Source organism: Uloborus diversus, chromosome 8 (genome assembly GCF_026930045.1).
Source record: "Uloborus diversus isolate 005 chromosome 8, Udiv.v.3.1, whole genome shotgun sequence".
Classification (NCBI taxonomy): Eukaryota; Metazoa; Arthropoda; class Arachnida; order Araneae; family Uloboridae; genus Uloborus; species Uloborus diversus.
In genome coordinates this window covers 102720878-102734874 of record NC_072738.1, presented here as the reverse complement: position 1 = coordinate 102734874, position 13997 = coordinate 102720878, and the positions used below count along the sequence as shown (strand labels likewise).

General features: G+C 32.2%; 1 protein-coding gene across 1 annotated transcript in view; it reads right to left on the bottom strand.

Annotated features, from left to right (window-relative positions):
• The window catches only part of LOC129228518 (uncharacterized), a 144686-nt gene that overhangs the window by 71958 nt on the left and 58731 nt on the right, over positions 1-13997 (bottom strand). The window contains exons 9-11 of the mRNA XM_054863198.1: positions 13142-13250; positions 8845-8918; positions 2340-2518 (exon numbers count right to left, since the gene is read on the bottom strand). Coding sequence (XP_054719173.1) covers positions 2340-2518; positions 8845-8918; positions 13142-13250 — 362 coding nt within the window. The remainder of the gene's footprint in view (positions 1-2339; positions 2519-8844; positions 8919-13141; positions 13251-13997) is intronic.

Genomic DNA, 13997 nt, shown 5'->3' with positions numbered 1-13997 from the left:
AGGACGACAGTTTTGGGACAACGCAAAGAGTTTTTTTTTCAATTAAAGTTTAAAAGACGAAATTTATTCGACCTTGAATGAGGATGAATGATTAATTGAGAGGGCGTTTCTCTGAGGTTACGTTGGGAGCACTCTTATGGTTTTCCAAAATTGCAGTCCTAAATACTCAGGCGTAGGCCATCTTTAATGACTTTAGGCTAAAGGATGGGGTTTGAGAACATTTTTTCGGGATTTTTTCAAAACCTAAATTTTAAAAACTCACTTCCAGGCCAGCTTTGGGGACGTAAAAAGAAGGATTTGGAGTTCCCCCACTCTTCCTTTCAGTTTGGCTACATCCCTCCTATCTTCAATGTCAATTTTAGTTACTGATAAACATATTCTGGAAATATTTTCTTCCAATTTTCCTTTGCCAAACACGATTATTTGCTTGGATTTTCCCTAATAAAACTTTCAATTTTCCAACTAATATTTTTGCATTCTTGCAATACAAGTGTTTGCAGCCTTGGAAAAAGGACTTTTAACATTTTGAAAAGATGTGGTGATTTTCTGCGATACCTTAGGTCTCTATTTCACTTCATTTTAATTTAAATATGCCACCTGCATCTCTTGATTAAGCTGTGATTTACTTACGATTTTTACATTCAAAAATTTAGAACTTTTGGTTTGAGTATTCATTACAGTACATTGAATTTCACTTTGCGTTTAACTGTTATTATTTTTTCCTGTCTATTTCAAATTTATTTCGGCGACCCATACATTTTTCTCCACTTAGCAATGATTTTCAGGACAATATTTTTCATCAAAAAAAAAAAATACATATAGGAATGTTTCGGCAAACCCAATGCTATGGGCTGTTCCAATGAAGCTGTCCTATTTATTTATGGGTTTTTTTTTTTAAAACTGGAGAACTATGAAGCAATGAAGCATAGTTTTGTATAATCAGGGCCGCCGACAGACAAGGCGTGCTGGCGTGCACCATGTTAGTTTTGTCGCCCTTCCTCCCTCCCATTATGCTAATTTTACTCTATGCACAATACTTTAATTTGAGCCAAGCCCATACTGTTTCCGACTAGGCAGACATATCCATTCTGCGGCCTAGTGGAGAGTGTACTGTACTGAATACTTTTTTTTTGGTTAATAAAAATGTTTGAAGCATACATTTCCGCAACTCTTAATAAAAGAGAATCATGGATGTTCTCAAATTGTATTTTAAGATTACATTTTCTATTCAAATTTTACAGACAAATACTTTTTGTTACTATTATTTCAATTGTTCATTTATAATTACTATTTTAATTTTTTAAAACAACGAAGAGTTTTTCTTTCTCTTCATTCGTTTTCATCTCTAGAATGAAATTGGCGGCCCCAATTCTGAGAAACTGGGGGTTGTAGCACCCGCCCTCTTGGCGACGGCCCTGAAGAGTACGTGAAAAAAGTATTATTAATGCATCTATTTCTTGTCGAATAAGTTTAAATATTTTTTATTTCCAAAATTCAAAAATTTCATGTTCTAAAGGAAAAAATCCCCCCCCCCCCAAAAAAAATTTTTGATGGCGCAATTTGCGCCAAAATCCCCCCCCCCCCCCCTGTGGGCACCCTTGCGTGACTATACTCAAATTTTTGTACTCACGCAGTTTGCAAGATCAATCAATCGCTAAAAATATCAAATAGAAAAAGTTTTAAATCCCCCCGTTACATGAAAAGCCATAAAACAATAAAGAAAGAATTTATTTCTTCAAACTCAAGAAAAATGGCAACAGCTAACTTCTTATCAATGAGATCTTTCACGCGAATTAATTTCTGCAGCCAATAATTTTATTCGTATTTATCTAATGGATTGTGACTTAAATTGGAATAAAAAAGGAACTATCAATAGGATTTTTTTTTGAACTGGTCTATAAACATTCCCAGTACCAAAAATAACAAACGGTGAAAGTTTCAGCCAAATCTGCCGGGTAGTTTTTGAGTTCATGGATGACATACAGACAAACATTCATTTTTATATATATAGATAAACCTACCTAATTCCTCTACTAAAAATTGAGAAAAACATATGAAAACTTAATATTTTGAATGAGGCTCTAGTAGTAAACTGTTAGTTTTCAAAGTGAAAAACCCTTTAAAAAAGTTTAATTTAAAAAAGCTTAATTTAAAACTTAAGATGTGAGCATATACAATCAAATTAAAGACGCAGGACTCTTGCACCATTATTATTCATTTACTTGATTTTAAGGTAAAGGCATGCAATGGAATAGCTCACAAAAGAAAAATTAAAAGTAATTTGTAAGTCTAAAAATAAAAGAAAATGCAAATTCTCTCAAAAATATCTAAACACTTACTCTAATTCATCACCAAGAATGTTCAGATCATCTGTATCAGTAGGCAGTTGTATGTACATAAGATTTGGATTTGATATAGATGAAGTATAGATTGGAAAAAATTTTGACAAATCCAAATCCTTCGGCAACTCTTGAACAGCATACGTAGCATCATATGAGACAACGTCAGGTGGCATGGCCTAGAAATAAGTGCCCAAAATAGGTTTATATAAATTTACACTGAATGTTCTGTTTTCTTCTTTAAAAATAAATAAATAAATGCAATAATGTAAGAATTTTAGAGGACACGTTTAAGTTTTGAAGAAAAAAAAACTGCTAAGTTCAAACCCTAAGCAGGCTTTTATTGAAAAGTTTTTCCAAATCATGCTGTGTAACAGTACTGTTCTATCTTTTGCTCAAAACACAGATCAGTTTCTTCGAATATTTGTACTGGTTAGCTCCAAACTGTTAATTTTAGTCCTTGCACCCCTTTGCTTCAAGGTGCTTCATACAAAACATGTGAAAAACATACAGTCAAACCTCCCAATAGCGGACATCATCAGGACCAAAGTTTTTGTCCGTTAACGGGGAGTGTCTGCTATTGGGAAGTCTGAATTTACAATGACATTTTAATTTTGTATTTTAAACCTACACATACAGTGCAGTTTTAAATTTAAAAAATAAAATTGCTTTTATGAGTGAACTTGACTAATAAGTAAATAATCCGCTGAATCTTTTGGGAAAATAAAATAGGAAGGCAATTTGTAAATTGCTTCCTCTAGCTGAACAAAACCAGTCAAGCCCAATGGAATCAATGTTACTGATTTTCAGCACCTTTTTTGTTTTAGATCCTAGCAAAATGTATCACAATCGGCTACTGTTCACTTAATCTGGCAATACTGTGCGGATTCCTCATCAGCGTCTGGAGGGAAAGGACGCAGCGCCACGCCCGTCTTCCAAAATCTAGTAGGAAAGGGGGGTTGGATGCCGTTAAGTTGCACACGAGTATTTTTTCCTCTCTCATGTAAACTGATAAAGCAAAGTACTGTGTAAAAGGAGCAAGATTTTTTCTTCTGCTTTTTTCTATAATTTTGTGCATGAAACAAAAACAAAACTTTCATAAGCTTGGACTAAAAATTTTGACTTGAATGGCTCCTGTTTTCGGAGAAAAAAGGGTGTTAACCCTCTTATTGGTACTGGTTAGCCCCAGAACATCGTAAAGGAGTAGAAAAAATGCTTGCCACAAAAGCAGTACTGAGCAAAAGCTTACCAGACACAGAAAAATAAAATGAAACTCGGGTTGATTTACTGTCCACTAACGGGAGTGTCCGCTAACGAGGAATGAAATACATTATATGCCTATCTCGAGGGTCTGGGGATTCAGAAACTGTCCGCTAAGAGGGAGTATCCATTAAGGGAGGTTTGAATGTATATGATATATATATTTTTTTATTATTATTTACAAAATAAAAGCAGTGGAAAAGAAAACTATGTGCAATCGAGAAATATGAAGTTTATCAATAGCTTGTATGCAAAATGTAATGCAAACAAAACTAAATATTTCTTGCTAGTAAAATTACCCACCGTTGCCTAAAAAAAAGAAACAATGAGAAAGACTGATGCATATTTTGTAGTCGAGCATAAAATAAAATTAGTAAAAATTTACTTTGAAACTCAACAGTGTTTTTAAAAAGTTATTTGCATTTCAACTACATATTGGTGGATCAGGAAGTGTAACATATTTGGTATTGATTTTTCTTGAGGTAGATTTGCATAGCGAATGAATGTATGTATGTATGAAAGGTCATTTATGATCAATTTAGCCATTTCAAATTCTAGCTTAACTAGGTACAAAAGCTTGAATCAAGTCAAAATAGCTCTGATGCAACCTAGTTTAGCTCAAATGACAAGCTTGTTATGTTCTTGATTTCACCATAAAAATATAAAACTATTCAAAACTCTATACCTAACTTGGTTAGAAGAAATCATTATTATAGTTTAAAACAAAATACACATGCTTATAATTCACTTACAATATATGTTTAAAATTCAATTTTCAACATCTTTAATGAAAAGCAACAATTAACTGATGTCTCATCAAATAATCATATAAAAACTTGGAATATCAAAAGTTTATAAAAAAAAAAGTAATTAATGGCAATAACTTGATCTACTTGTTACAATATTTTGGATAACTCCGACTCTGTTTCAAGCTTTAAAATGACAGAAAATAGACAATTTTTAAAGTAATTCTCCAGATTCTGTCACATCAAAAATATTCTTAAAATCTAAATAAATAGAAGTCTATTCAATGTTATTAAGAGAATTAAATTTTTTTCCCTACAATAGGATAGTTCAATTCTCCTGGATTTTGCTTGAATCTATCAAAAGGTATGGATCTGAAACCAACATTACTAACTAGTTCACTGCTACTAAGTTTCACCAGCAAGGGAATGAGGGGCAAAGTGAAATGGTTCAGATTTATTTTTTTCAAAAGGAACAAGTTGAAAATTTGTTCTGAAAATTATGATATATAAAATAGAACAATATATTTAATAATATAATTTGCATTGAGACATATTGTATTTTTGGCAGTAAATTTGTACCTCCAAAAAAAAGGTGGAAATTTTTACCTTCTTTTTTTTCATGGGGCAAAGTGAAAAATAAAATATTTTTTAAATAAAATATTTTTTTATATAATGAATAAAAATATTTTTGATCAAAAAAATTAGTAAATAAAAGAATTGGAAATGAAACAATAAATGAATAAATAAGTTAATAAATGATAAAACATAAATCAGTTAATAAAACTGGATGAATAAAAAATTAAGTCAATGAATGAATAAATAAGGGAAACTATAAAATGAAGGAATGTAAATGAAATAATGAAACATGAATTTGTAAGTGATTTAATAAAAGATCGAATAAGTAAACGAAAATGAGCTACTTCACTTTGCCATGCATGCACTTGATTAACTGCACAAAGCATTTAAAATACAAATAAGCTTAATATTAAACAAATAAATACTGCACTGAATATCAGTAGGTCTCAATATTTAAAATGTTAATAACAAAAATTTTATCATTAAATAATTAAATAATAACAAAAAAATTTTTGTCTTACAACTAGAGATGAAAACAGTCGGGAAGAAAAAACGGAAAAAAAAATGCTTTTTTTTTTAAATATATATAGAAAAGGTTTATTTCCACTTGAGAAAAATTGAAAAAATGAATTTTTTTAACTTTTCAGCAAAAAATGATTAGAAATCTTATACTTAATTTCTCATGCAATTTCCTTCCCCCCACCCCCTCCTTGTATGTTGAAATACTGTAACATTGGTAATACAATTTGTTGTATGATAAAATAATTTGCATACAGATAAAAAAAACATCCAAATTTTTTGCAAAAAAAATTAAACTAATATTCTTAGTGAAGAATTTATTTTCCTTCCTCATAAAACAAAAAAGCATAACTTCAATCACAGAACTATGTTTCTGTTGACTGTGCTAACTAAATGTACAAGGTGCGGCAAAAAAAAACCCGGGCAAGCGATTTTTCATGTAACTTTATTAAAAATAAATTAACAAAACACAAAAAATAATAATATGAGAAGAGCCTTAGCAATAAATAAATTAATTGGTTTCAAACTGGCCGCCTTTTGAAGTAATACAGAGATGCAACTGCTTATTGAAATTTTCATTCAAGGGCCGCAAGTCCTTTGATCAATCATCCTATTCGCTATAAAGCAATTGGTTTAGAGAGTCCAAACTTATGTGTAGTTTAGGGTAGACCTTTGACTCTAAAACAGGCCATACAGTGTAATAAATTTAATTGAGATCTGGCGAGTAGAGCATCCATTCTAAAGATGTTTCACTTCATGTCAAAAACAATGCGCCTTGCACGATTCTTGTCTTTCTGGCAGAAGTATAACAGCTTCTAAAATATCCTTCTGGTACACTTTTTGATTCATTTTGTGGCCCTCATCCACAAAAAAAGTGATTTTTTGCCGCTTGAGCTGATTACATTACAGACAAAGCCTGGCTTTGGATTTTGGTGATGTTTAGCATTTCTGAGCTGCTTAGAGTGTCTACAGACTAAATTATATTTTTCTAGGGGTTATGAGTTGGTTGAACCATAAATCGGTGAAAGGTATCTCTTCCGGCATGGACTTGCGTCCTGTCTCGAACGTTTCTGGCATCTTTAGAGTCATAAGAATGCCTGAACTTTTCGGAACTCGTAAGACTTTTGTTTCAGTTGTTTTTGCTCTTAGTCGCACTTGTCGATCACAAATTCCCTCCATCTTACGAACAACTTCTCTCGTGGAAACTCAAGTATTTCATTGAACTCACTTTTGGATGGCCTGACAATTAATGGAAATGTTCAATGTTCGTTTTCGTACACTTTTCCGACATTGACTATCATAGCAGGTGTTTTGTTTAAAATTATAAGAAAACCGAAAAACAATACATAAATTAGGACATATACTGCTGTGCTATGCATAACAGTGGAATCTGCAGTTGAGCTTAACTGAGATATTGTGTTTTAAAGTTTGCTTTTCCATAAATTTGATTCAGAGAGATCTCGTCCTTTTTTTTTTCAGAATTTTAAAAATAGTTCCTGATCAAATGACACTAAAATATTTTATTTATTAAGTAAAATATGAAACAGAGAAACTCTCGGTTATAATAACTCAGTTTTGTTCAAAAGTCCAGGTATGACTACTTCTACTACTGTGCATGGCCGTATGAATAAACTGAAACTCCAGTTTAAGTTTTTGTTCAGCTTTAGAAATCATTATGCAGTTAAGGTTTGGGGTTTCTGTTGGAAAGAAAAAGAAAAACAAATTTTAGTTTTGATATGGACTTAGAAAAAAATCAAAACTCAATAGCTTTCATTTTCAGACAATTAAGTTACATTGTAAAGAAGGGAAATCATAATTATTTTTCCTTCAAACAATATCAATAATGTTTGAAAATCAATAATTACCATCATTGTTTCAAGTTTCAAAGGAAATCTAAAGTAGAAAATGTAATTGTTATGACTCGACACACCTTACCCAATATTATTGGTTGAACCACGACTTGACTTATTTCTGGTGTTTGACTAAGAAAGCTCTGAGTTATAAAACAGAAAGTCTTATTTTTTACTAACAAAACTTGCCTTTATGTCTATTTCTGTCAAGAGAAAGATGTGTGGATTGCATATATTCTTTAATGCTTAACCCTTTATATGTTCCAAGAAACAGAGCTCTTAAGAAACACTACTTTTATTCATAAAAAAAAATCAATTTTTCCACTTTTTCCAATTTTTCTCGAAAAAAACGGTAAAAAATGGTTTTCCACCACTTGAAAATTTCTGGAAATTTTACATCTCTACTTACAACAAAATATTACAATACGAATATTGATTTTTGAAAATTGCTTGTATAATCATATTCTTTGATTTTCTGAGAGGTTTTTTCCTCACTAGAAAAGACTACATTTGAGGCAGTGAGAAGCAAAACAATGCAAGAGGACTATTTTAAGGTTCAAGTAAAATGTGTTTAAAGATCAGATCCTAGGTAGGCTTTCATTGAAATTTTTTTCTAAATCATGCCATCTGTACAGCAGCACTTACCAGGGCTACTAGTACAATCTCTTGCCCCAAGACAAAGGAGAGGTTCACCTACCATTTGTACTAGTTATCTCCAAATTTTTTATTTTGCCACTTGCATCCCTTTGCTTCTCACCGCTTCATTTGTGTTAACTATGTTACTACATAGTTAAAATATTATTAGATATGTGGCGCTAAAAGCAGAGTAAATATTTCACCATTTCCCTGTGCATGGCTATTTCACTGTGCATCGCTATTTCACTTTGCCTCACATTCCTCTAGTACCACTAAGTTTACAAATACTACTTTCACCTTCTATTTTTGAACAAGCAAACGAACTTTTGGCAAAAATTTTAAAAAACAAAAATTTTTGTGTTAAAAAGAAAAAGACCAGGAGAGAAATTAGCAGATTCTGTTAAAAAGTCCCCCCTCCCTCCCCCAGTTTTCAAATGCCAAATGCATTTCACTATAGGATAACCAAATCCAAAATATTTAAAATAAATTTTTAACTTTTTCACTAAAAGGCAAGGTATATTTTGAAATTTTTCACGGGGCAGCTGAATGTTGGGTATTGTTACATCATTCATAGTGACAACTCTGTCATAACGTTCAGAAATTTCAGACCCTTCACTCACCAATGAATGTAATGACGAGTGCTTATTATGTCACTTAGCTATAAATATTCTGGGCCTTTGAATGACGTTATGACACAATTCAACCGTATTTTTTTAAAAAATCTTTTTGTTTTTACACTGGCACTCAGATGCATCAAAAAAAAATACTAAACCAATCATTCTCAATAGTTTATAGACTGACTAACACAAAGGTAAATAAATAAGTTTAGCATCAATATTTTGTCATCCTATGCAGCTAAAAAAATGATGCATCATCAAATAAAATCCAATACAAGTTAACTTCGAAATAAATTTTTACCTCTCTGGAAAAAACATTATAGTCTGGAGTAGGTCCTCGTATTGGTTCTTCGAGTAAATAAACCATTTGGCATCCTAAAAATTCAAAATCAAGGTAAGTGCAAGATTTTTGAATATTTCTTCATTATTAAAAGATGGCAAAAAAAAAAAAAAACTTGAGATTACACTTTTTTGCCAGTAAGTCCCTCTCTAACGCTTTAAAATATTTCCTAAATATGTAACTTTAACTACAGTATTGTGGCAATTAATTGGGAAACGTTATTTTTTTCTCTTTATCACACATAAGCGAATGAATATGCACTCAAATTCAGCTCAGAGTTCAAATGGCAGTTATTTTCAAACTAGTAGTTGTTTGTACGCATCTGGTAAGTAGCAGGCATATGAATTCTTCCACCAAGTGGTTAGAAGTTGGCAGTGTTAGATGCTCGCTTGTTGTGGCAGTAATTATAGTCATGGGTATCAGCCTTGAAACAAGTGCTTAAGTGATTGCACTTAAAAAACAAATTTCTAAAATGTTAGAAAAACTAGGCCAAATATGTGGAGTGAGTAAATCAAGAGTCAGGAGGATATAGCAGCGGCTTAAGACAACAGGAAATGCAGGAACCAACCGTATTGGAAAATACAGTTGAAAAAGATCAACTTTGGCTTGTGACGACAAAGGTTTACATCGAATAAGTGTTATGAATCCTCAATTAACTAGTTTTGATCTGTTCAAGTCCATGGTGGCAGCTGGTGTTGACATTGCACCTTCAATAGTGAGATACAGGCTTTTAGAACGTGGGCGGAAAGCACGTCGACCGTACAAGAAGCAGCTTCTCACGCCTCGTATAAAGAAAAAAAGGTTAGAATGGGCACAGAAATATAAAACATGAATTGAGGAGGACTGGGAAAAGGTTTTATTTTCTGTGGTCCAGGGGATTTAGATCCAGGTTCATGAGAAGGAGCAAAGCAGAAACTCTTTGTCTGCACCATATTAATCAAGCACCCAAGTATCCACCCAAAAAGATGTTTTATGGTTGTTTCTGCATTTCAGGGACATAATCACTTGTTCCCATAGAAGGAATGATGAACAGTGCCAGCTAAGAATCAATATTGATCCAAAATGTGCTTCCAACCATATCTAAATTTTGGCCGGACAGTGATTACGTTTTTCAACAAGACGCCGCGATGTCACACATCGAAGCAAATTTTTAATTTCTGCTATAAAAACAAACTTACTATACTGGATTTGCCCGGAAATTCACCAGACTTAAATCAGGATTGAAAATTTGTAGGCTACCATTAAAAAACATCTTCATAAGTTTGACAGTACTACAATGGAAAAGCTAATTTTGTCTGTTATCGTCATATGGTACAATGACGTTGAAATTAAAACTATATGTGCCAGTCTAGTACATTTTATGCCAAAACATGTCTCTGATGTTATTAAGTCTCGAGGAGGTCATATTAATTATTAGTTTCATATGTATTCTTGAAAACCTTGAACAAAACTGATTTTTTTGAAAAAAAAATGCATTTCCCAATTGATTGCCACAATACTGTATTATGTTTAAATATTTTTAAAAAAAACTCGACCTATTTTCAAGATCCATATAAACATTTGACCATGTTCATAAGTCTTATTTTAATTTAAAATTATTTCAATTTCACTACATATTTTTATTCACAAAATATTTCCATTAATAGGACTTAAAACATCATGTCATGTTTTTGCTTTTAGTCAAGTTGAGAAGTAAAGATAACTTTAGCATTATTGAATCCAGTATTTTTTTTTTTCTCCTCCTGTCTATTATTCAAGTAAGCATTTCAAAATGCTTCATTATCAAAAAAAGAGAAAGGTTTAACTGAAGCCCCATACCTTTTGCAGACCATATTTGAATCATTTTATGTAGTCAAATAGCATTAATCAAAAATAGTAATTTTCATGTAAATCAGGAAGGTTAACTTGGATATTTTTTTATAAACTGATTTTAAATATGAAACTCATTGTTAAAAAATTGGTTGCCATAAAACAGTATTATTAATAGTAATAATGAGAATGAAGGCTTCTCTGAAACAAACATAACATTCAATCCTTCTCTTCACTCTAGTGATATTTTTATCTTTATCCATGACAATAATAGATTATAACCAAGCCAACTATGAAGACACAGAATTTGTATCCCAAACAACTGGTATTGTTGTGAATTGTAAATAAGTTTGTAAATAATGTTAAGAAACATGCTACAGTAGCCAAAGCTTAATGTGATCACTTTGGGCCAAAAACAATTTGATGACAATAACCGAAAAGAATCCAGAACACACAAAATAAATCTTTTTAAGAAGCTCTAAAGAAGCTTTTTTTAAAGAATTTTAAGAAGCTTTTTTTTTTTTTTTGCAACTGCAAATTAAAATTACAATGACTCAACTCTCAACTAAACGCAGTTTTAAATTATAAATTACTTAATCAGCAGGATGGAAATAGCTGAGTCACATAAAAGCGAAAATAAAAATATGCAATTTTTAAAAAACATAGTAATCGGTAAAATAAAATATGCCCGTTTACTCCTGTATCTTTTCGCCTGATATTCATAAACCACAGTTTCAACAGTTCACCATCTTTTCCATCATGGTTTCGCTTGTTGTTTAAATTTTCAACTAGCTTTGCTTTGTTTTCAATCTAATCACAATTCTTTAAAAGTAGAACTTACAGAGTAATGGCTGGGAAATTTTTAGATGTGCTGCAGCATTTCTTCGACTCAGCATGGGTAAATTGTCAAAGTGTTTTAAAATCTTAATTTCTTCCTTGACAGTTAAATCATTGCTGTTTGACTGTTTAAAGTGAAGTTTTTATGATAACTGCACAGGGAGATAAATTCTGCTTTACTGATAGAAAGGAACTTGTTTTCCCGGAAACTACATTAATTCTCTCAAAGTGAGAGGAGATTGCCAATAGCAACAACGGACATGTTCAGTGACAGAAGTTTCGCATTTGCAAATGAAAGGCATCTTAGAGGAGTCTGTGGTCACTGAGAACAAACTTCCTGTTGTTTGCTTCCTAGAAAAAGTTTGCATTGTTATTGAATAGCACAAAATGCCACACAGAAAGTTAGTCTCGTCAGGGTTTGCCATTGTATTTTTGTTGGTTGAGGAACAAAAAGGGGGAAAATTTGAAAGTTTTTGAAAAAGTGATAATAAACAAAGACACTGATTACCAGTGGTGTTCCCATTCTCCATATACGCCATATACTCTCAAATATTTTTTAGACATATAGTCTATACCCTCAAGCTTCAAAAATTTTCCTATTATGGCAGATTCAGGGCTCTCAACACATTTCAGCCATAGAAAAGGGTAAAAGAGGACCACTTTCAGTCAAAAAGGGGACTAAAGAGGACCAGTTATGATTAAAAAGAGGACCTAGGGAGGACCATTCATAGTTAAATCCAGGGAAGCATCAAAAGAAAAAATTAGCTACCTGCTGCTAAATCCGTGAAGATAATTCATTAATCAACCATAATAATGGTTTTTAATGGTACAGTTCCTTATCCTCTTCTGTACAACTAAACTTTTTATCTAATGAATTATATTATTTACAAACATTTGGATGGGGGGGGGGGGAGGTGATAAGCAAGCATGTAACTAACAATCTTACACAGTAATTTTAACTGAAAAATAAATTTTCTACTGATGAACAGGTGAAAACTGGCTGATTATAAATAATCAGCTAAGTGACTGATAAATCAGAGCATACCTAGTTAAGACCTTTTAGATACTGTTTTCGCAGTAAACATCGTAGCACATAGTCATTTACAAAATTTTTACCAGTTTAAACAGAGTCATTTTGATGTAAGATATTGCAAGACAAGAAGATATAATTTAGAGACCATGAGGGAGTCCCACCTCCCCTCCTGAGTCCTTGTTTTTAACACATATTTCCAACCCTAATATGGTAGTTTATATACTATTCCCCCCCCCCCCCCCCCAAAAAAAAACCTCCAAAAACAATTTCTGGCTATGTCACTGATGATGCTATAATAAATGACTAGAAATAGATTTTACATTTGTAACTGCAAAGAAGCAATGTGCCAATGAAGATAACAGTATTCTAATTAAAGTTGTATAAGATGTATACTAAAAGCATGAACGAAAGTCAATGTTTTAAATACATTTTTCATTGATGAAATTGAAATTATGCGTCAAATTTAATTATTGAACTGAATTTTAGAATAAGTAACCCCATGTAATGCAGTCATTCATAAAGTATTGAAATAATTTCGGGGAAAAAAAACTGAATAGCACTTAACATTTAAGGGCTTACCTTCTGATGCCTCTATTTTTAAAGGAACACTGTTGGCTATGCCTATTAGGAATTGCTCCAGGTTATCAAAACCTAGTTCCTTAAGACACAAGGGATCATTACAGTTCAACTAGAACAGGGGGAAAAAAACAGTAAGTATTAATATTGAATAAATATATTCAGATTTTTCTCTCTACACAAAGAAAAATCATTACTTTATATTCATTTTCTATATATAAAGAAATGATTCAGCTATCAAGCAAATTATTATTAACAAACATTTTTTTTTTCAGGAGGGGCCCCGAATTTGCTTTTTGCATATTGCCAAAACACACGCAATTTTGTTTTCGCCCCCTCCGTCCTGCCCTAGCTATGCCACTGCTCACATCTATAGTTGAGCCAGATGAATGTCAGAAAACATTCATTTTTAACTTGAATTATTTCATTCAAAAAAATGAATAAAATTGGTTGCAAAATCATTTTAACAATGTGTATTGAATTTCCAGTGGTAAAAATATAGACCTCCAGGAGGGCCTGATTTCCGCACAGGCCCAAATTACTTAAAGAATTATGTATAGCATTAAAATTATACAAAAAATACAAACTTTTTTTTTAAGTGAAAAAATAATGACTCGTTAATTGGAAAAAACTTACATTTTTATTCATTCTTCCAGCAGCAAATTTGCCATGTCGCAATTAAGAGAGGCCTAGAAGGGGATTCATAAACGCACATGATAAATTATTTGCATAGTTCTGTGATAGACAAAGGGGCTCCCAAAAATGCATTCTGATGCCCCCCCCCCCCCCAAACCTGTAACTCAATGACTACATTCCTTCAGGGTGCCTCCAGATTATTGTAGGCCTAGGGCCTCACTTT